Source organism: Varroa destructor, unplaced genomic scaffold (assembly GCF_002443255.2).
Source record: "Varroa destructor unplaced genomic scaffold, Vdes_3.0 BEIS01000004.1, whole genome shotgun sequence".
Lineage (NCBI taxonomy): Eukaryota > Metazoa > Arthropoda > Arachnida > Mesostigmata > Varroidae > Varroa > Varroa destructor.
In genome coordinates, this window is record NW_019211457.1 from 12,227,663 (window position 1) to 12,251,354 (window position 23,692).

The 23,692-nt window shown below is 39.1% G+C and overlaps 2 protein-coding genes across 8 annotated transcripts in view; both read left to right on the plus strand.

Moving 5' to 3' along the window:
- The window catches only part of LOC111249280 (uncharacterized), a 24,277-nt gene extending 13,393 nt beyond the window's left edge, over positions 1 to 10,884 (plus strand). For 3 of the 6 annotated variants that reach the window (XM_022802912.2, XM_086986651.1, XM_086986652.1), the window contains exons 2-12: positions 420 to 597; positions 2,431 to 2,523; positions 2,775 to 2,842; positions 3,437 to 3,526; positions 3,877 to 3,951; positions 6,145 to 6,357; positions 7,465 to 7,544; positions 8,157 to 8,257; positions 8,445 to 8,628; positions 8,785 to 8,893; positions 9,249 to 10,884. In XM_022802912.2, the coding sequence (XP_022658647.1) occupies positions 420 to 597; positions 2,431 to 2,523; positions 2,775 to 2,842; positions 3,437 to 3,526; positions 3,877 to 3,951; positions 6,145 to 6,357; positions 7,465 to 7,544; positions 8,157 to 8,257; positions 8,445 to 8,628; positions 8,785 to 8,893; positions 9,249 to 9,566 (1,509 nt within the window). In that variant the 3' untranslated portion in view covers positions 9,567 to 10,884. Of the gene's footprint in view, positions 1 to 419; positions 598 to 2,430; positions 2,524 to 2,774; positions 2,843 to 3,436; positions 3,527 to 3,876; positions 3,952 to 6,144; positions 6,358 to 7,464; positions 7,545 to 8,156; positions 8,258 to 8,444; positions 8,629 to 8,784; positions 8,894 to 9,161 lie in introns of all 6 variants that reach the window. The other 3 variants (XM_086986653.1, XM_086986655.1, XM_086986654.1) reach the window with 3 other exon arrangements.
- A 4,007-nt stretch (positions 10,885 to 14,891) lies between these two features.
- LOC111249983 (regulator of chromosome condensation-like) lies at positions 14,892 to 20,374 on the plus strand. 2 transcript variants are annotated; one of them, XM_022804517.2, is made up of 11 exons: positions 14,892 to 15,118; positions 15,683 to 15,743; positions 16,366 to 16,622; positions 16,730 to 16,927; positions 17,163 to 17,273; positions 17,371 to 17,595; positions 17,694 to 17,789; positions 17,893 to 18,119; positions 18,587 to 18,692; positions 19,014 to 19,169; positions 19,343 to 20,374. In XM_022804517.2, the coding sequence occupies exons 1-11, from the start codon at positions 15,104 to 15,106 to the stop codon at positions 19,493 to 19,495; spliced, it is 1,605 nt and encodes a 534-aa protein (XP_022660252.1). In that variant the 5' UTR covers positions 14,892 to 15,103; the 3' UTR covers positions 19,496 to 20,374. The 2 variants fall into 2 exon arrangements, with proteins under 2 accessions (XP_022660252.1, XP_086842322.1); XM_086986196.1 differs by lacking the exon at positions 14,892 to 15,118 and adding an exon at positions 15,503 to 15,564.
- The last annotated feature ends 3,318 nt before the right edge of the window (positions 20,375 to 23,692 follow it).

The window sequence follows — 23,692 nt, forward strand, 5'->3', positions numbered from 1 at the left end:
ATATATATAGTTGCTAACCCGCGTGTGAGCGTTGTCTTCTTAACTGAATCGTATGTGACGCTTTATATCGCTGAACAAAACGTTTTCCGTAAGTGGTACGCCGCATGCTGCGGACGATCAATTTGGTTACGACGGTAGAACGTAACGCGTCCAACTTTCCAGCTTTGCTTATATATCCAAAATGTCACGCTAAACCCTGTAGCAACCCCGAATAGTATGTTATGTATCCGATGGAGCCCGCGACCGGAAGCAAACTCTGACGATTGTCACCACAATTTACTGGTTTACTGAAATCATAAGTGGAAACAATATTAGGAATAAAATCATGTAGAGGATAGTTGTAAAATGGTTGAATTCACATTGACAGTGGTGGCTAATAGGAACTTACGTATACATAACGCCGTGTGAAAATATTCCAGGTATTTATTGTAGCTACCCTGTCAGCGGTGGTTTTAGGCCAACAGCAACAGGCGGCACCAGCAGCACAGGCTCCTCAGCAGGCACCTGCGCAGCCTCGCCACCTTCCGCCAGCAGCAGTCCACTTTGTCAACATAGGCGAAAAACTCGAAGGGGACTACAAATTTGGATACGATACCGGTAAGTTTTCCTTGGCGTTTGCTGCTAACCAAGCAACGCATTTGCTAGAATATGAATTTAGATAGTAATAGTCACGGATGAGCTGAATCTGTTTTTTATATCTGTATATATATTTAAGGGGTTAACATGTTACTAGTAGCTCGTACGGTTAGCAAAGTAATTGTTCATGTAAGTCATTATAATAAGCTAGCAAAGCGGTGTGTTTTTGTAGCCAAGAAAAAAATATAAACATGTAACTGCTACGGCATTTGCTGTATGAATCGGTGCGTGTTGTAAAAAATAAACTCATCGCTAGTGATTTATTATAGAGTACCTCATTGACTTTCATCCATTTACAGATACTAACATGGCAGCCACCACGAAAAAATGAAAACAATCACAACGGATCTGAATTTCATGAAATAAACATAGCAAGAATTATGCTCTGTCCGATGAGTTTGTCTACCTTAAGTAAAATGTCGAAAACTACGCATGCATTATACACAAAATCTCTTACAATTTTTCGAATGGTTTTAACGGAACTGATCGAACTTCCGGGTGCTTTAGGACACTGGCAAGGTCGAGCATTACCGACTCAGATCGGAGTAGTTTCTCGCTTGAAATGTGCTAACAGTATTTGAGCTACATGGTAATTATGCTTACAGACATAATTAACTTATGAACTTAGAAAAAAAATATTTGTCTTTGCTTGTGTCATTTGATGCTTACGTCAAGCACACTAAAGAGTCATTGAAACGAAGTACATTTATTACGCCTTATTTGCAGTTATTATCTAGCCACTTTTACAAATAAAAATAGCAGCATTGCTTTATTGTAAGATATATGCACAGCTTAGAACACACATGAAGTTCGTTAAATTTTAAATCAGCCAAATAACTGTACCCTACTATCTAGTCGGTCAATTTTAATTTTGATTTTTCTCTTGATTTGGAAAAATCCAAAACTATTTCAGGCTATTTATATTGTCTATTTATAGAGCTCTCATTTAATCAAGTAGCGAAACAGATTACCATTTCCCAAATTTGTTTGATAATACTGAACTACGAATGATTCATTGTTTACCCCCCCCCCCCCCTATTTCAATGAAATCGATACCTATTAGCCGACAACAAAAAGATCCTCATCATCGAAGGCGCTTATGTAATCACTTCAGCTGTGAAGTGCGACAGTCTCACTCATCTGACTGGTGCTTGGGTGTGCGGTCTTTCTTTGGATATAATTGATTCGCCAGCTTACGCCAGCCTGCCAGATCTGTGCGCATTTCGTTAAATATCAATCTCATTAATTCCTTGCCTAATAAATACATTTTGAAATTGTATAAATGCTGAAGAAAAGCATATATTTGCTTTAAGATGACGGGACGGAAAGTCTCAAAACGAGTCACTCATCTAACCCGATCCTAGTATTCTGATCTGATGTGATTTTGTATCATTGGCCAAACATTTTTAAGCAAGGACCTTAAGCAAATGTTTGGCGTGCGATGCCGTGGCCCAAGATTGCCTTTGTTTACCTGTTATGCACATTCATGTTATAGAAGACAGAAATATGAACTGCCTGCCGAACATCAGTGAAAACACAAAGGCCTATTAAATAGATAATAGGCCCGATTCGGCACTGAGTATCGATACAGGGTCGGCGCGTTAAATGTACTCCAGATCTTCTACGAGAACACTGGCCTTTTGACGCTGAACGCCTCATGAACATGTCCAGCCGCGGTGACTCGTCTTAGAACTTTTCGTCTAGGTCAACAAAATATGCTCAGTGTGTACTATACTATTTACCGCCATTCACATCATACGCAATATTAAAATACGCACCTTAATCTGATTTCAGGAAAGGGCAACGAAAATGGCCAGTCCTTTCGTGAAGAAACCCGTCTCCCCGATGGCAGCGTTAAGGGAGCCTACGGTTTCATCGACGCTTCAGGTAAGCGACAGTTTTACGCAGGAAAACAAAGACACGCCCAACTCGACCGTTATTAGTTGGGCATGCTAACATCCCTGATAGTAATGATAATAAGTTCTATTGATTCTAACGCTGCATAGAGTCAATGGCTTTGCCCGGACACGAGACGCGGAGCGCCGGCATGTTGCACATGGATGATTTTTTTAGTGTAAAAATACTTTACTAAGCGGAGCATTTTTGTGTGATGATTTTATGCTGCCACTGTGATTCAGGCAAAATGAGAATCATTCGATACACCGCTGGCAAGGACGGCTTTAAAGCGGAAGGCGATATCTTCCAGGTAATTCATGCGGTTGAAATGAATTTTGGCATATACCTTTAATCATTGTCGATTGATGAAACAGAGATGTGTTGTATATTGATTTTGCGCTGGGTCACCGATATGTTTTCATGGAAGGGGGAGCTAGGGTAAATGAGTGTACTTTTTTTACAAACTTAACAGTGAAGATAATATTTGTATGTTTAACGAAGGATTCCCAGTATTTTAGTAATAATGTAGCAATAGTCTTTGAAATGTATGCTGAAAACGTTCGTTGAAACTAAGATAGCATTGTCGCGCGCATCCCTTCAATTTAGTCGCCTCTTCAAGTCAATATATATATATATAACTCGACGTGAGGGTAAAAAAATAGGCAATATAGTTTAGCTTATTGGTGTGTGGCAGAGTAATGGATCACGATTAATAATAGTACCAAGATGAGATGGCTTAATGTTAAAATACTACTTAGATTCTAAGCTGCTGAGATGCTGGCGGCCAATTGATTACATATTATTATGATAAGGATGGTTTCTCAGATTTTCTGTTGGTCAGATGCGCCCATTTTAACAATTAGTAATGATACATGTATCATTGTGATTGTGTGCTACTACAAAGGACGGTGCTCCTGCTAACACCCCTGGCCTTAACGGCCCTGCCCCAGCTGCTGCCCCTGCCGCCCCTGCCGCTCCTTCCCACCAACAAAGGGCAAGTGAAAAAATACAATAAAAATAAAATAAAATATCATAATGATGAAGAACTTGCTCGTAGAACCGCACTTTTCTTGAGATTTGCTGCTAGATGATGTTTCATATGCTTTTTGTGATATCGATGATGACAATACATATGGAGCAAAATATTTGTTTTGCTCCATCATCATTTGCCGATTAATGATTTCCTATTAATTTGAAAGGCGCACGGCATAATAGTCATACAAGTGAATACTGTAATAAATGACTGCTGATAGATCAGCATGTCTAATAGAAAAACAATTACCTTAATTTAATACGACATAGTAATATAATAAGTAATTCTACTTAATTTAACAATTTATTCAGGCTGCTCCTGTTCCTCAATACCTGCCACAAACTGCGTCCCAGCCCCAGTATCAACCGCAGCCTCCGTATCAACAGGTATCTTCATCCCCACACCCACAGCCCGCCTCGCTTCTCTTCACTCTCCTTTTGTGATGTTAATGCTCTGTTATTTATTATGATGATTATCATTGCGACGGTTAGATATAGTAGAAAAGAAAATACGACCGCTCATTGGTATTTTAGTTGTTACAGATCTCATATCTTCGAACAAGTTTACAAAGCCCATTCAACAGCTACAAGTTAAGCCGCCTACAAAGGTCGTCTAAATATTTCTTTTGCCTGGAGTAACTGCACTTACGTGTAGATCAACGTTAACTTCTAGGAGGAAACGGCAATTACTTGTTTCGTCCGATTTAGCGTAATGCAGGCACAACAAACATTTTCGAGCCTAGCAACAGTATGGTTTTAAAGCACCAAGTTGTAAAAATAAACCTTTAAATAGTAGATGCCCTGACACTATTGCAGTCAAAGGGAGGCAGGGTGCAGATCAGACCTAATCTTTCTGATTATCGTCATAGTCATTGCCGCCAACTCTGCCAGCTGTCGCTCTTAGATCGGCACAGGAAACCTCCCCTAACGTAGCAGTCGTATTTTAGATTGTTGAAGATATCCGATACAACACTTCGCATCGCAGTTATGCCATCAGCTTGCTTCTGCAGTTCCACAAATAACTGACACTTAGGAAGTTTACTAAGTAATGATGGTCACATTGCTAGATTTAGCATATACCTTGCTAATATTAAGTGTCCATTCATATCTCTATTTGCAAGGCCGTAGATATGTTGATGTTGTAGAACTCAACATGACGCACGAAGTAAAAAATGAACATATCAAATCCTAAAAAATCAAATAGAATAATTTGATAGAATAGAAGAGCGTAAAAATAGACGTTCTACTAGCATCTGGGAGCGGGGAATTCCATAATTTAATCGAAGCTGAAAGCCAATGGAAGCCTACATCATAGATTATACTGAGAATATTTAGCTCGATGGCGCTGAATAGAATACTGTGTTTATACCGCGACCTTGCGAGAGTTGTCCTTCTGTAGGCGCTTTTTGAAGAGGCGATCAGGCGAGTTTGCTTCGTTCGTTCAAGGTGTTATGTCGCACCTATATCGTATGTATATGCTGTTTGTGAAAGCTCTTTATGACCATCATCTAGGTAGCTTCCTAATCGATGCTCGCCTAAATGGACCACCCCTCGCGGTTATCGTAATACAAAGCTTCCGTGGTGCGAAATCTTCTTCTATTAAAAATCTTAAGAAAAACTGTTGGCCTAAAACGTACGCAGTGCATAGGCCATGCTGCAAAATTAAGTAGCCTTATACAGATTATATAACACATAGCCCAGACAGTTTTATTTTCAATCAGAACTATTCGTACCAACGTTGAGAAGCTTGTATTATGATCGCGCTTGTGCTTTCCTGTGAAGTAGACGTTTCGTACGTTGGATAATAAATAGTCACAAGAACTGATAAGGGGACATCGATATAAATGACACTTAGAGGTTGATCACATGAGAATGAAAAGTGTCAATAGTAACTATACCTTCTACTATATGCATGATGTTTGATGAAAGTATTCACAAACTACAATGAAAGAAAGTTACGTTGACCTAAAGCATTCGACTGTGTTTAAGTTTGTCTAGGCCTCATTGTAATTAGCTTGCGCCGTACTCAATAACTTAATGTGTAGTAGATCGAGAAAGGAACTACTGCGCTAGTAAATGATTTACTCCGAAAAATTTCTGCTGGTTTAAGGAAAACTTGAATATTTTAATTGAGGTTTTGTGATTGAATTTAATCCCAAAGTTTTCTACGGCGAGCGTCGACGCGCATCCTAGCGTCCGTCCATAGCAACGCACTTTAACAACGGGCATGCTCTACACTCCGAAGCTGCGTCGACCGCGACAGATAATCCGAGATGTATGCCATCTTTCATAAAGGTCATCTGGAGAACTTGATACTGTTTTTCATTTTCGGGTACTTTCTATCCAATAATATTTCCACTCTCTTGTCTTATTTCTGCCTTTCGCTATGGTCCCCCTACTATTCCACATGCGGTGGGTCAAGGACCATATTAGCCTCCCATTAGCTTCGCAAAACGTGTCGCATGAGCATTGTTTTCACGACTACTGCAAAAGACCATGTGATATTTATCACTACCTTGCTCATTATGTATGATGAAGATATCTTTGTACTTCGATATTGTAACCACTAAAACTACTTAGGCACCAACTGCCCCGGCCTACCGTTCCCCAACGGCTGCCCCTTATCAAGTGCCCACATATCAGCCGATTCTGCAACAGCCACAAACTCCATCCTATCAGGCCACTGCCCTGGTGCAGCCACAGCCTTATCAGCCACCTGTATATCAACAGCAGCAGCAAACACCTCAGACCTATCAACCACAATCGTACCTGCCGGCCATTCCCCAATATCAGGTAGAATAATAAGCGAGAGACTAAGTGAACACCGAGAATCCGTGAGCTCTCGGTTGCAGCGACGCATTTAGTGAAGATAAAATAATGAACTTCAGCCCTCTCAGTCCCTTCTTAGAGAATACTACGTGAGAAAGTTGGAAACGATGCGCAGCTACTAAGAAAAGGTTGCCAGGATGGCCTACCACTATTGAAAGTACATACATTCAAGAGACTCGTCAACCGGATTCAAAGATAAATTATCAAAGACCTAATACTTTTACACTCATGAGCATCCATACAAACGTTGGCCACTGTAGCATTTATCATCATAATAGGCCAAAATCCTGACCAATTGGCAGAATCAACATTCCTGCTTGATATACCATGATGTTAACACAACCCCTCCCCGTTGAAAATAACTAGTATTTATATATTAGCAATTATAATTGATGCTAAGTGTCTCTCACTGTTACTGATTTTTTTGTGTTTTACGTAAATTAGTGAAATTTCCCGATTTTTAAATGTAGAATTCTATGATTATCTAGAGTGAAATGGTATACGACAATTGTGTTGGTAAGTACTATGCTTCGTTGAAGTAGCTTAATGAAATGACAACCGACATATAAGACGATCAATAACGATTTTAGTCGAAAACACAACCTGTCAGATACTGCGTTTTCCTAATAAGTAGAGATCACATATATCGCTGATAATCAATACAACCTTTCTGCGCTTTGCCCCTGTGCGATTAGGCGCGATGCACCGAATTACAATGTGCTATAACGGTGTAGTGGTAATGTATTCATTTCTATGAAACTCCGAGATATCTAAGGAGGCCCAGGTTCAAATCCGGGCGTAGATATAGTTAGTTTGTTGTTAGGAGCCAGTCATAAGCCAGATAGAAAACTCGAAACATTGAGCAACTATGAGCCAGAATTAGATATTCAAGAATAGATCAAACGTATAATGAGCTATTGGGTATTAGGTGAAAGATCTGAAATATATACAATTGTGTATGTTGCACTTATGCTCCATAGCTCATCTATTTGGAAATAAAAACTACATGTAGGCAATAACGGAAGCTGTTGCTTTACCATGAAGGAAAATAACCACGACATTTTCCCGCAGTCTCTGCAGTACCGCCCTGAGCGTGCTAACACCTACCAGCCAGCGTCTCCAACTTACACTCCCCAATCCATCCAGTACAGGCAAGCTCATATATTGATCGCAACTATATTACTATATACATTACATATATATATATATATATATATATATATATTCAAATGGTTAGGTATATGTTAAACGAAGAGAAACATTAGGGAACAAATTATTTCACCTAATATCAAAAAGCTTTTCGAGCCTATTTTACTCAACTCCTTCGATTCTAGAGCACTCCTTATAAAAATTAGATCGCTGAATAACCGTAAGGGCATCACGGGTGAGCGATATCAAAATGATAGCTTAACAAAAAGGGAACATGGAATGATTGACAAAGGCCCGTAACGCTCATACCTCAAAATACCAAAATGACTATAACGTGATGCTTAAATATTTAAATCTGGTGTAATTAGGCGATTGAAACGAGGTAACGGACTATTTCAGTCTAACTAGCTAGTAATATTCAATCATTTTGCTGAAGCAAAGTTATCAGATTGGTAAGGGTATAGGGTCACTGAATATCACAGAAAAGCAACGGAGTGACTCGCAAAATATAGCAGTAGGATTCGGAATAGGGCTACTGCTAAGCGAACAACCTTCTACAATGGGACTGCAATATGGCAACAACTATAACTGTGCAATATTTTCCCCATGAATAGACCTCAACCGCAACCCCAGTCCGGCTACCCGCAATATGCCAGCCAAATTTCTCCTCAGTATGCCCAGCCCAACTACGCCTATCCGGCTAGCGTTTCCGGTGGTTCGTATTTGAAGAGTTCGTTAGCAATCAAAATCATTAATGCACAACTATTTTATGTAAATATGGTAGACAAGCTCTGATATTTATGATCAATCCAAATAATTTATACACGTAAAGCATAGAATAGCATAGGTAAGATTTGCCCAAAAATGTGTTCACTGTAAACTTGAGTATATAATTCTTGTAGGTTACCGTCAGCCCCAAACATCAAACGGACTTTACGCTTCCGCTCAAACCAATAGACCCCAGAAGTTACAGCCGGCGTTTCCAGACTTCTTCCGTGTTTCTTCGCCAACTCAAGCTACTCAGGCCCAGTCCCAGGCCCAGGCTCAAGCCCAGGCCTACCAACAACCTGCACCTCAACAATATCGGTAAGATGTTATTATTAAAACTACTGGATCACATGCGTTAACATAATTGGTTCGCTTGTCCTGATAATGGGGCATATTATCCTATTTTCCCTGCTATAGGCTATATGCCCTTCGGGGATTATACGTATCGACCGACTAACGATGTCCACTTTTCAGATCCGTCGTAAGTGACGCCCCTGTATCTCCAGTTCAAAGCTATTCTCCTCGTCCCGTATATAGACAGCAGGCTTTTCCCAGTTACAAACACACACCACACCAGTATCAGGTATAAGCACATTTGATATTGATCAATCAAATTAAACATGGAATATGAATACAAGGGCCGCTTTCATCGACAAGCAGATAAATCATTAAGCGTACGTAATATTGTGCTTAAATAGCGGCCTGTTGTTCTGCTAGTACCGCAGATAGGTAGCCACGCTGGAGAAACAGGTTTAAAGTACTCGTATCATATTTAACTCAACCAGTGGGGGAAAAGTTGTGTTTTATATGTATGAGAGATAATAATAATAATAATACATTTATGTGCTTAGAACATGCGTCTATCAGGCTTACTCTGATGCATTTAACTGAACCGGTACGCTCATGATGTTTTGTTGATGGCGTTTGTGACGTGACAGCTGGCGTCTAAACAAGGAAGTGGGCCTGTGTCATCCTACAGTCCTGCTGCTCAGATCAACGATGCCGGCCCGAAGAAGAAATACGAAGATGGCCAGTACGACCCTGAATTGACAAAGGCTGGTCTCTACTATCCCGAACTTTACGAGAAGATTTCGACGACGGGTAAGGACGGAACGCCGCGATCTCCTACAGCAGCTCAGATTGCCGCTGCGGCTGCCAACGCCCCCCAGAGCCCCCGACCACTGCCTTACTTCGATCCCTCACTGCTCGCTTACAATATTGGCACCCAACAGACCCAGGCGGCTCGTCAGGCCTAATGGAGGAGCGAGAGGATCAGAATATTTCATACACTAAGGACATTCATTATATATACGTATAACGCGAAGAACTCGAATGCAGATATTCGAAAAGACAAATTTTCGCATAAGATAACAAATATGGGTTATACTTCTTTTATCATGTATAAACTATGATGTGGCCAAATGATGGTTGATAAACAGCCATATCATGATCATATAATATGTATAATCACGCAGATTGGTCATGTAACGGTTGGCGCACTTAACGGTAGTAATAGCAATTACGATGTTCCTGTACCTAGACTTAAAGTTGTAGATTTAAACGCAAAAGACGCACATATCTGTGACGTATTTCTCCTATTTGAGGTGACGAAGGCTACTAGCATCAGCCGGTCAGCTCATCGTCCGCTGCAAACGCTAGCAGCTCTCCGATCTAATACAAGCATGTTGTTTTTTTATGTTGCAGCGCGCCCCAAGAAAATTTAAGAAGACCACTCTTCTGGCCATGCAAGACCAAGATGAATATGATTAGAGGTTGACTTAATAACTACTAATTGCTTGTTCAAGATTGAAGACTTAGAAATACTCAAGACAAGCTGACCAGTACAGACGATTAAATTTTGAAAGAATCATCTTCCTAATTCTAATAGTGTTAGCAACAACGATGTACTTAGAAAAAAAAAGCCTTCTGCTTCATTTACGGAAGTGACAACTGAAATATTGCTCACAAGAATTATTTAGAATAGTCTATATGATCATTCAAACGAGGTGCAGGCAAGATGCACACAGTATTATAACTGAGATTGATTCTACTAATCAAATCATTACGATTGCAGCTTTGAAAACATCGACAATGACGATGGGTAGTTATCTGTAAGCTAATAACGCTGTTTTTGTTAGATAATGTATTCGGAACAATCTTCAACTCTTCCGATATAACAAAAACGCGAGTGTATTAGGTATTTACAATAGATTCACGTACATGTATTGTTCAATAATCAAATTTCTATACTTTGCTACGTTAATCTATTGCATCGCCACCCGAGGGTAAAAGTGGACAATGACTGCAGGGAAAAAAAACGAGATTCGACTTAGGAAGAGATCGGTTAATAATTATAATAATAGTATTGTTATAGTTAACATTTTACTGCTGGTATCCTCTATTAGTTTCACTTTCTCATTTTGGTTTGCCATAACGGCGGAATCGCGTACGTTGCCAGCGCCATCTTGCGTCGTGCTACAGTTTTATCATTGTTGATATTGTTATCATAATTACTTACCTCATGGCTGCAATGAATCCTTTTATGTAAAATAAAATAAATTCTTATTTTGTTCATTAGTTTTTAATTCAATTACGTAGTTAGAATAGAATAAATAGATTTTTGCGCGTGTGCGAAGATATCACGGTTAACTACTTTTCGAAGATTGTGAACATGCAACAAATTCCGGCGCAATGAAAATCATATGAACTGTTCCTAGGTGCACAGACATTAGTAACACATAAGTAAAATGAAATTTAATATGAATTATTTAAAAAATCACACTGAAATTTCTGCGAAAGTTGCTAGCAATGAACAATTATTCACGACCACCTTTAACCTGATATGGGGGATATGGGCCCGCAAAGTAAACACAACATTTCTGCAGCTGTTGAATTATTGAAATTTAGGTAACACTGTAGCTTATAATTACACGGGTGTTGGCGCCTGATTGTTTTACATAACGACAAAAGTTAAAAGCTGTCTACTTTGTGTGCTATATTTGAAAAAACGACCTACAAGTTTTTGTCGGTTGACAGTCGCTTCTTCAGCTTGTCCTTCAGTCTGCAACAGGCCTAGACTTGATTTAATTTAAAGAACTAAAGCCTATTTATCGTGTTTATCTCGTTATATGAAGATCTTATCATGTCTTATGAATGATAAACTCTATTGAATAAGACCAACAAAATAAATATAGAAAGAAAAAACAGTTGATTTGGTCTTAACGTGTCTAACTGCCACTGAATAATAAAAATAAATTAAAAAAATGTTAACGAGCAAAAGCTATTTAGCCTACCAAATGTTCTTAAGAGAAAAGTTGCACGAAGACCGCTCTGAGGATAAATCTGATGATCCTGTTTGGAATATTACGTATATACATACATCAGTCTTTAAATAAATACTGCTATTTATCCATCCACAGGTAGATAGGCCCGATTAGACGTTCCTTTTTAAATTTAAAGCGGCCAGATCCATTATTATCGATAACTTGGGTTTGTTACTGCTGCTACTGTGGCCCTGTTTCAGTCATTTTCTGTAGCTTTCGCCTAATATCTCGGTTGACCCTTGAGCGAATCTCTTTAAAGGGAGAGGTGGTATCATGCAGCAGTAACCAGGCCAGCCACGATATCGAGATTAACTTTTTGCTAGCTTTTTTGTCAGTATTATTTAACAGTTATTTTTTTCAGTGATAATAATTATAGGTTTTTAATTCACAAAAATTGTGAATGGTGGTATGTCTATATATAACCATGCTCAGTGTTTACATCTCCTCTTATCTATTTTCAATACAAATGAAAAAAGTCTCAAAAGCGCATTGTAAGTGTTGCAATATGCTGCCGTGTAGTATTTTGGCTATCATGCGTATTCTTACTTGATTTGTACCAAATCCTACTTCCTAAGGGTATTGTGCGCAAGTTGTGCTTAACGCGTTCAAAACTAAAACTTAAAAAGTAACTTCTTCCATCCTTGATTGTAAATAGAGGCTCGCATAGTGATATTTTACTGTTGCTCCTCAATTGTGTAGGCATTTCCTCCGATAACCAAAACTATGTTATTAATGCTCGTAACGGTGAGTCTGTCTTCTGTCTGAGATGCTTGTTCCACTTGTCCTCTCATAGAGGTTGATCCACTTATAACTGAGATTATAAATATGGCTAATTTTAGGTGTCATATAGCGTTCTGCCACTTTGGTATCAAAAAAAGCTCATATTCTGCGTGCCACTTTGTGCAAGCTTTGTAGTATCAAAGCGCATATCCGATACGGCACTCTAAAAAATCCGTCAAAAAAGTCTGCTGCGCTTCTTTAGGCTGCAGATATTAGCATCTTTAATATGTTAGCTAGTATAAATACGCCATTTTTATTTATAGACATTGTGTGGTAGTCAATATAAATATGCCATATCAGTATCTAGCTGACTGCAAGATTTAAAATCGACGCGGTGACTAAAACACCCATAAAGCACTCCTTCTTGAAACTGAACGCACTTCCTTTTTACCTGAACAGTGGCTCAACTAATAATAATAATAAAAATAATCACGAGAATGCTATTACCCACCATTGTTTCCGATCGTATAATATAATTTTAATGTACGCGTGATGCGAGGATTTTTATGTACCTTAATTTTCCCCACTCTTGTCATTAAAATGGCTTACATTCAAAAAGAAAGGCAAATTTTGGATTAAAAAAAAGCTAAGTTCGATTTTAACTTATACGCTGGGTTTTTATAATCTGTACGTGAAACATAACCTCAACCTACTCCTTCCCTTGCTGAGAAAGGCTATACCCTTCAAGCTGCAGCAGCAACAATTGAAATGAAATGCGTATTTTTCACATAAATGCTCGGCCGCAACATATGAAAAGAAAGGAAAGAAGAATGGTTTTTAACATGCAGTTACAATGTTCCTTCCCAGTCCATTCTGGCATCGCGAACAATCAATTCATTGTCATAAAAGTTGGACTGTTGTCAAAATGGAAGCTCCCACTATCTGCCCACTAATAGGAGGTTTGCTTCTAGAATTCATTCCATGAAAATAGCGCGACTTCCTGTATGTATATGTCGACGACCGCCCTATAATGGCTTTAACAATACTTGCAAGTTTTGGTGTACAGACTTCATTCATAGGAGACATTACGATGGAAAAATTCGAAGAAAATACATTTTATCCTTAAAAGTAAAGAAAGTATGGTACAAGCTTCAATGTAGGCAGGTGCTTTTTAAAGGTGCTATCAATAAGATTTACCTAGTGGCGCCAGGTAATGGACTTAAAGCGTCAGGTGTTGTATAATATAAATTTTCGGAATGAATGACGCAGACGAATACCTATCAACAGTATCCGCACGAAAACTATAGCATAGTTTTCAGAAGTTTAATACAAATCTCAAATCAATCCTTCAGCACCCGACTGTATAAGACGAGTAAGACTTTACAGGTACAATGTATAGGTTTACGTGAAGGGGCTGTATATGTGTGTATATATATATACCTAAAACAATTTGATAGAATTGTCGAAACGGCATAATAGGCTAATTGAAACGAGCTATATCGTGATCAGCCAACGCAATTTCTACAAAATGACAAGAACAACTATAAAGGAGCGTAGCATAACCTGATAACAGAACCGTTGTGCAGAACCTGAAGCGGAGCATACTCGAACTGGCTTAGAACCTCAGAAAAAACAAAAATGTTGTTCGGGGTAGTAGACATGTATAATGGTGAAACATGTTAGAAGCCACTTGAATTTGCGTGTTCAAAGCTCTCTAAAGAAAGATCATGTGTGCTGAACCTCCTAACCACACAAGGTCCTATATTACTTGTCTTCATGCATGTTTAAAAAATGCAATCACAGTCGAAGTCAAGGTAAACAAGCTAAAGCGGCATAAAATGAAATTTGAGCGTTTCCTAAGCCGTTGTGTAACTTCCAAGTGGTAATAAAGTTTCCTAATAACCGCGTGAGTACCTTATACTGTCTTTCTTGCATGCACGGATTCATTTCATTTTTGGCAGCAAAAAACCTTGTAGCAGTTTTCTTCCCAGCGCGCCTCAGAGCCGCGACGTTATTATTAATCGGAGGTATCTTTGCTAGAAGACAAAATATAGGATAATGGTACCGTGTGACACCTTACTTCCAAACATGTGTGTACCTATATAAGAGTGCATTAATACGCACTAAAAGCCCCGGTGGGTGTTGAAGCCATAACCTGTTACCTCAATAATACATCGTCACATGCTTCCCCGTAAATGTCGGTAGAATGAGAATCTCCTTTATGCTTTGCTGATATAAACTCGTTATTATATCATTTATCTTACGTAGAGAAGAAAAAGTTACTCCTTCGCATGTGTTGCCAAAACCTGGCTCTACAGTCCTCCAGAGGCAGAAAGCAGTCCTAATACTGTACTGTAACTCTACCCGAAGAGGTAACGAGGCAAATATTTGGAATTTCTACCCGTCTCTGTTAGCATTAGCCTGCGCGAAACGGTTACACAATGTTTTGAATTTGCCCGCGCCTCAGTGGCGAGAGCAGGTATTCCCTCGCCCAACATCCACCAGCCAGCGAGCTAACCAACCAGTCAGCCAGCCAGCCACAACCTGTGTGTACCGGCAGCTTTCGGTGTGCACGCATCACTATGTACGGCTGGGTACGGCTGAGCGGGTGTGTGTATATGTGTTTGTTTGTTTGTTTGTTTGGACACACTTCTGCTCGTACTGCCTACAACGACGGTTGTCTTATGTGCGCTTTGTGTGTTTCTCTTCGAATTTAGTGAACATCAATCAGCCGTGAGATCGCAAGCGCAATGCCGCTGAGAAAGGTAACAAAGATAAATTAATGTTACGAACTCTTTGAAACGACGCATTTGGGTAAATAAACATTTGTAAATAGTGGAAACACTGCGTCAATTGGTGCGGTTTGCGTAGAATTTGATAGTGGCCTTTTTTGATTTGAACAGGATATAGCGGTATTATGCGATGCAGTGGAACGTCGTATGAATGTTAATTCATTGGCATTGCCCCGGCCAATTTTTATGTTTTTTTTTTATATTGAGTTCCTATTTCATACGTAAAAACCACGTGTGTGTGTGTATAAGTAATCAACTTTCGCAAATAGTAACAGGATATTGGGTGTAGTAAACAGTTAGAAGGCCTTCGTTTTCTCCGTCCCGCCAAAAATTACCCGCTAGCCATATCTTGAGTGGACTGTTACCATTGCACGCTTGTGATGCACTACTACGTTTCTACGCGTGTTGTCTTTAATATTGTAAAAAAAGTGGATTTATGTTATTATTATCATCATTTATTTTGTTCAACAAATTCACAGATTTGCATGACGCAAATTAATTCTTGATTTTTTTTGGCACTTGTGTTTTCTATTTTAGCCAAAAGCGACTGCAATTGAAAACGGGACTAATGCTTCTGCGGAAACAGCTATGGAATTAGGTAAGTGTAATATATTAATTACTGGAAAGGGTGCAACGGTTCACTGAGTGCACTGAGCAAGTGCAAGTTATTGCTTACTAAAATATTCACTTGCCTTCTGAAATGCTCCCGGAAATTAGGCCGTCTGATCACACCATCTAGATACATCGTGATATTTCGGTGTTTTGATGTATTGAATATAAACAATAGTAAAATTAATGATTATTGATTTGTGTAAATGACTGGTAATAAAAGTCGAACAATGAATTGAACTCGGAAATCCTAATCTTTCTTTCTTTAGGTGCTTGTTTTTTTTACATCATGCATTGTAAGTAAAAATAACGACGTACCATCTAAAGATAAAGATTCAATTAATGATGACAAAAATAAAGTAGTAAAGCAAAAACGGAACTGGTCAGTATAGTAAAAAAAAACTTGCTCACTTCATGTAGTCAATAATAAGTAAAAACTTTTGTTTCTATTGTTTAATTAATATGTTGTTTGAAATTTAAGCATCAGTATTCTCGTTTCGTACAGTTCGCCGTTGTCATAATCGTTATGCTTATTGATTTCAATCCAAGGACCAAAAATGACCGTATTACCTTTTATATGAGACTATAACCGTATATGCTGTGCATTTTAGGTGGAAGCAATGGCAAGCTAACGCCAAAACAAAATTCACTGAACAACAACCACAACGCGAGCTCCAAAACCGAAGATGAATATCACTCCGACAAAGAGTTGGCGCCTCCAAAAAGGCCACGAGGTAGGCCGCGTAAAAAAGTTAATTTCGGCAATAAAACTGCAAGTGATATCGTAAATGGGTCTGTCACCACCGAACATGAACCAAAACGCAAAACAGCGCGGAAGATTAAGGTTGTTGCCATTCCAAATCTTGAGGTAGGTTGGAGTCAGTAACAGTTGCTTCCAGTGTTTATGGAAGTGTGCGTGTCCTGGTGTTCCAGATAGACTAACTAGCTTATCATATCCTGTGCACCGGTAAAAAGGTACCTCAAGTTATGGGAGAAGGGAAATGCCTGGCAGCAGGTGATGGTGACGCTGGCCAGCTGGGCATTGGCGAAGATGGACTGGGTGGCAAGCCACGATTCGTTCCTGTATTTGCTCTTGAAGGTGAAAATGAAATACAGCCTAAGGCAGTGCGTTGTGCGGCGGGAGGAATGCACTCGTTAGTGCTCACCCATAAGGTACAAGGCAACAGTAGATACCTGTATGTCTATGTATTTGATGTTCAGACGGGTGCATATGTTAATAATAGTCATGTAAATTATGTCAACTGAAACTAACAAGCAGAAAAAATCAATTTATCTTACGTAGGAATTTTGCGTAAATAATATTAGGGACAGACAATATAGTATATGACCTAAGATCTTCGTTTTCACTCTGTGGCTCGAATCTATGAGCGCCTCTTTTTTGTTACAGGGCGAAGTGTATTCATTTGGCTGTAATGATGACTATGCCTTAGGTCGAGTTACTGCTGAAGAGGAAGATTCTTACATTCCAGGACGCGTTAGCGTTCCCAACGAGATTAAGGTATGTATTTTAAATTGCATGTGAGGAAATCTAACGAGTATAGTCTTTTATATGCGGTCTCAGTTACGGCTCCATTAATGCTTAAATGTTGTTTCAGGTCGCTAAAATAGCAGCTGGTAACGTACATAATGTTATCTTGACAACCGATGGCCGCGTGCTGATTTGGGGCATATACCGCGACGCAGGTGGCAGATTTGGAATGGGTCCGAAAAATGACAAGGGAGAGCCATATCATGCCCCTACTGAAATTACTGATCTTTTACCCGAGAGAATTGTGGATATTGCATGTGGCCAAGAACACACGCTACTACTTGGCAACGAGGTAGGCAAAAAAAAAGGTAGTACGTATCGTTGTGGCATGACTCTTTAAACTGCTGTGGCGCAATTTCTAAAGGTGACCACAATGATTTTCCACTTCAGGGAAACGTATTTTCTATGGGTTGTGCGGAGCAAGGTCAATTGGGACGCGTGCGGAAGTCGCATTGTAATGCACAGGACAATCGACGAGGGAGAGCCGTGAGTACGATTTTGCGAAATTGGCTTTCTTTTTCAGAGGGTTTGCGTTTTCACGTCGCATAGGCTACAGAAATAAAGTAACTAATTAAATCGTGAATTGCAGACGATGTTACAACCTGGCCAAGTCATTGTAGTTAACGGAAGGAAGTCATTTAAATGTGACGGTATCTGGGCTAGCTCTTACAACTCATTTGTGCGAAGCGCTGTAGATGGCACCATCTGGGGATGTGGTCTACAGAACTACAAACAGTTAGGACAAGTAGAGCTTGCTGCAGGCGAACAGTGCGTGTTTTCTATGGTAAAACTTAAGGCTTTCGATCCCAAAATCAAGTAAGTCGATGAACTTGTGTGGATATATTTTGGCACTTTACAGTATTGTTTTTTGATAAAACTACCATACTAAAATTCTTATTTTCGTTTAGTGCTACAATAATATTAAGCCGGAACAAGTAATCTGCTTTGCTCAGTTTCGGTTAGTTTAACTTCGGTTTTCGATTTCATCTTAAATAGTTAACTTCGTAAACTCCATAAGTTAGCTTCACCATAATATTTGAATCATGTCGTTCTAAGGAGATCTCTTTTGACCACTGTTCATTTGTGCAAAACAAAGTTGTGGACTCGAATTGCTCGAATACGATATTGCTCTGCACCATTATGAGATGTTGTTGATGACTTTATAAGTTTCAATAGTTGGCAAAAAAATTATTACTGATATAAAACATTGAGTTTTAGAGCGCATGTATACTGGAAATGTTAAAAAGCAAAAAGACATTCTTTATCTTTGCTTTTTATAATAGGTGGATAGAAATTGTCGGGGGCGAGAGACACACCCTGGCGTTGGACGCGAACGGCAAAGTGTACGCTATGGGTTCCAGTCTTTATGGAAGACTAGGACTCGGAAAGGTAAGGAATGGCTGCACAAGGACGCGAGAGAACTATAATATATAATAGTATGCCGCTTTGTATTATATGCTTGTTATACTAGGAAATATTATATAAAATGATAATGACTGGCAGTTTGATTCCCAAAAGTTTGGATTGAATATGGTCATGATTCAGCCGAAGGCATGCAACATGCTACAGATTTTTATTCAATTAAGTCAGCTAACAAATTCTATCTTTTAGGGACTCATACCAGTAATATTTGCTGTCATGCACGGTATTATCAACTCAGCTTCGTTCTATCGTTGCTGCTAACACAGTGTATGTATCACTATATTACAGGTGAGCGGAAAAGAGCCACCGGATGTTGCCGTATTGACGATCGTTCCAGGCCTTGAAGGCATCGCAATGATTTCAGCCGGGGATCACACGAGCTTTGCTCTGGACAAAAAGGGGATACTCTATTCATGGGGACAGGGAAGCAACATGCTGGGACAGGTATCTAGATATGATTATGGTTACTTTATTTCATATGCGGATGTCCTTTGCTCAGCGTTTGCCTAACAGAAAATCGTTGAACATACCTTTATTACCATCAATTATTATCTGTATTCTACAATACGGTTTCTTAAGTAGGCTCTAACCTAGTATGTTGTTCTTGAACATTTCAGGGGGATCGTGATAACGCTGACGAAAAAGACATATTTGAACCGACACCCTGTAGCTCGAAAACGCTGAAGACTTCAAAAGTAGTTTTCATTTCAGCCGGTAGCATTCACAGCCTTTGCATTGTAACACCGAAGGAAGATAATGCACATAATTAAATCGTTAGCACCTGTTGTCTCACATTTGTCCAAGATCTATATCATCTACATTGGGACCCCTTTTACATTGATTCGTGCTGAAGTTAGAGAAGTAATAACTCTATATCAACTACTTGACAGGAGTTCAGTAACATCTAGTGAATTGAAGCTCTGATTGAGGCGATAAGAGTGCTGTATAAACGTTCTGAGAGGTGATACGTATTGTTGCTACTAATGACATAAGCGTCACAGGCTACTCAAGTCGAGAGTCCGAATTAGAAATAAATTTGTAACTAAACCAGTGAGAATGTACCGTACTTTTTAGTCGTTCAATCAAGGTCGAAGCGTAGGCTTTGTATTAAGAAGTAATGGGATAGGACTGGGCGCCAAGAACTCGAATTCTACTGGGAGATAAAAGACCATTTCTACGTTGCACTTACTTATGACCCACTAGACCAAAACGAGTATCTAGCCATGCCGTTAAACAAAGGTGCTAATGTGTGAATACCTCTTAAGGTTTAAGTCGACTGCCTGCTCGATGCATTATAAAGTGGATAGGCGCCTATCTAGAGAAAGTTATGGATATGTGTGTGAATATACGCGCAGTACTGAATCGACGCTCAGTGATTGGGATCGCTGAAGCGAAGCATTCTATTTACATTGTGAATAGCCACTATGTATGTATATCTACAATAATATCTAAATTTATAGCAGAGTAAATGAAGCGTTTCATTAGATTTAGATGCTCCTTATAAATACTTCTTGCCAAACTTTTACCAGTAAACATGATCTATTATGATAAACAAATGGAACCATTATCTTTGGATGTATAATAACAGTGTCCGTGAACTTTTTTCGCGGCGCAAAAATACAGATGGGTACAACTCATTTTAGAACTTATCTGCGTGTTTTGTCTTAAGCATTCAAAACAGTTCACCTTCATTGCGTATTGTGAAATTATTTTTGAAGTAAAAAGGAATGACAGGCTGTTCATTTTTGTGGAAACATTTTAGAGGCTAGTGTATCTTTTTAATTGTTTTTATCAGACTTAAATTGTGTACATTGATGAGTTCCGACAACTCTGGCTATAGTTATGCAGACTTCTGTATGAAACGTTTTACTAAACTGCGTTATCCAGGGTTTGTACTAAAAATAGGTTACGATTTATAATGAGAGATTTACTATAAGATCATTCTTTAACTTCACTTTTTCTTTTACTGATAACCCCATAGTATTATGCATGCGTTCTAAAATAAGCTTATTGATCTATGTTTTTACAAATCCTAGCGAATCGGATGTAATAAATGATACTGCTATGATAAATATATGAGCATATATACAATATATAAATACTGATAAATATATAGCATACATTGGGAAATATTTTTGGTCGTTTATTTCCGATCCTAGAGAATTTCTCGTTACTTACTCGTTGCTCTCTTGTTACTCGTAATATTACTGTCTTTTCGCGTTAATACATTCGATGGCTTGTTGAATAAGTTCTGGAATTACTTTTCGCTTGAAATTCAGATAACTAAGGAATTTGTGTGGCAGCGCAGTGGATAGTATGTTTGAAACATGAAAAAAACATGGTGGTTTAAATCCTGCCTAGACACCTCTTGTTTAGCACTAGAGGTTAGCTGCCTGGAGTAATGCCTAACGGCTCACGTACAGGAGGTGAAGTACAATAAAGTATATAGGTAGTCGAATGGTGGTCTTATATAACATGAATACAGCACATCGTCTATCGCAGCGTTGGTTAAGTTGGAATCCGCAAGACACGTCTTCGTGTTAGTGATAAAATAATTTTGCAAAGGCTTACCAAGGAACTCGTTCGGTATAGCTGCTCTTCTGCTCTAAGCACTTAGATAGCGTAGTGAGTTGGAAAGAAAATTGTCTTGTTGGTGCACAGGTACCCCCAACAGTAGATCAAGTATCTGTGATGACACATTTTTTTCGGGGCTATCTTGCATGCGCAGTCCTCTCTAGAACCATAACAATGTCACGGAAACCCCGTCTGTTGCTCTTATCAATATTTCCGTACCGCTTAAGTAAGTGTAGCTCTCAAATCGTTTTTAATACAAGGCAACCCATGTTACTCAGCGATGGAAGAATGCAACTATAAAATGATAATTTCAGTTTATTGGCACAAGTCGACATGAGGCACAGACATTGGGACGTCGCTTTTTACACGATTAACACACTTGTTTATTACTCTGACGTGAAGTTATTGCTAAGTTAGCAGTGAAAGAGAAAACGGTATTGAAGTGCTTTAGAACGTGATGCCTTAGGAACATTTTGTTGACATCTGTCCACAGTGTATTATATGCCAGAAGCCGACACATTCATGACTAGGCTGACGCATGGGTGAAATTGCATATAAAGATCAAGTGTTATATGAAACAATAAAATGAGATATATGTTATATTATCTTTAATTTAACCTCTCATGTAGTGTATGTCTTTGGCGGCGCTTAGGCCAGTAACCTTTAACATTGTATGCCGGAAGTGCTGCTGTCCAAGACACCGCACTGATAGTCATTATTACGAATAGCCAAAAAGGTATTATGATATATCTGCTTTATACCAGTATTGAGTCCCAGGATGTTTCGTCTATAAACTAACGTAGTTCGCAGTAAACTTCCGAGCGCACACTTGCATGATGAGTAGGCTTTAGCACGAACACAGTCAGCCACGCCTTCCGCAGGTTTGATGTACTGTGCTTGTTATATCGCCTAATCAAATGGTAGCTGGGAAAGGCGAGTGAATACCCGTTGCAGGTGACGCGTCCTTTTGCTGCAGCTACTTTATGTATAAGCTGTCTCACAGTTGTCTCTTTCATCTATGAATTAACGCCATAATTTGTATTGAGCCTTTAGAAAAAGGGAAACAAAAGTTTGAAACAATACAAACACGGTCACCTTTGTTCACCAAAGAACATGTCTTTGAATAGTCAGGTATTTTTAATCCAAACAATGCTTCTAGGATTTGTTTTTAGTAACCATTCGGTAAACTAGCTCTGTGAAATAATTAATCTCTATTCTTCTTTATTACCCTTAAATCGCGCATCGAAGCGCGTATTTATACATATTCCTCCAGTACTACAATTAACCCAACACAGCCAGCTTCCATTATGGCTGCATGAACTACGCTCTTTACACTATGGCATGTCTAATTAACTTTCTTAATAGCCAACGTCACATAATTGTACAACAACGGTTGGTTTGCATGGTGTTCGAAGGCAGCTCTATGGGCGAGGACTTATGGCAGAGCATCCATGAATAATACTGGTATTGATAACGATAATATAAAAACTTGCTTAACCGTTCAAGGTAAGGGAAGCTACATAAACTTGCCTAAAATAATCAGCAATCCGAATAAGCGTCAATCGAGATACGTAACCGCATTAACAACAACCATACCCAGATACCTCGATTTATCTTGTATCACCCTTCCAGTTGGCTGATAATAACTATATTTATAGGTGGTATATGTGAGCAGCTTCTTTTAGGCTAATTTTTAACCATGCTGGTCTATCACAACACGAAATGTAGGTTATCTATGTCTGAATTCGTACCAAATCAACCATTAAGTGTCACCAAGTTCAGTAGTTAAACACGGTACCATTGCACTATCACGGGGACAGAAGCAGGTGGGCAGCGGCTAATGAATCGCACCACAGGCTAGAAGATACCTAGGATTCGCGATGTTCCCAGTTCATTATAGGATGGGATCTAGATAAGGAACGCGTAATGCTGCATTTATAACTACTTTTCGGGAAAAAAAATAGTGCACTTGAGATATCGCGGCCGCCGCGCATTCTGAATCTTCTGCTGTATGCACTAGGGAAAATCTGAAAGAGAAGAGGAAGATGGATTCGGCGCGAACTCAATCAATCTCCATTGTCAACCAACCGCATGAAAATAGCTTTAACGTCGGACAGAAAAGTCATTTCCGCTTCGATGCCGAACAGAGAAAAAAAGATGCATTGTAAGATAATATATATATATATATATATATAACCTAGCCTAAAGATGAGCAGATCCCTATGAAGTACCTCAGAGAATTTTGTGGGGTTTAAAGAAATAATGCTGCTATACTAAGCTCCTAAAGTACAGCGAAACAGTCAATGCAGATGGCAACTTGACAAGATTAAGATAAAGCGACGTTATTGTCATAATATTAGATCGTGCGTGGCTTTGGCAACCTGGAATATTAT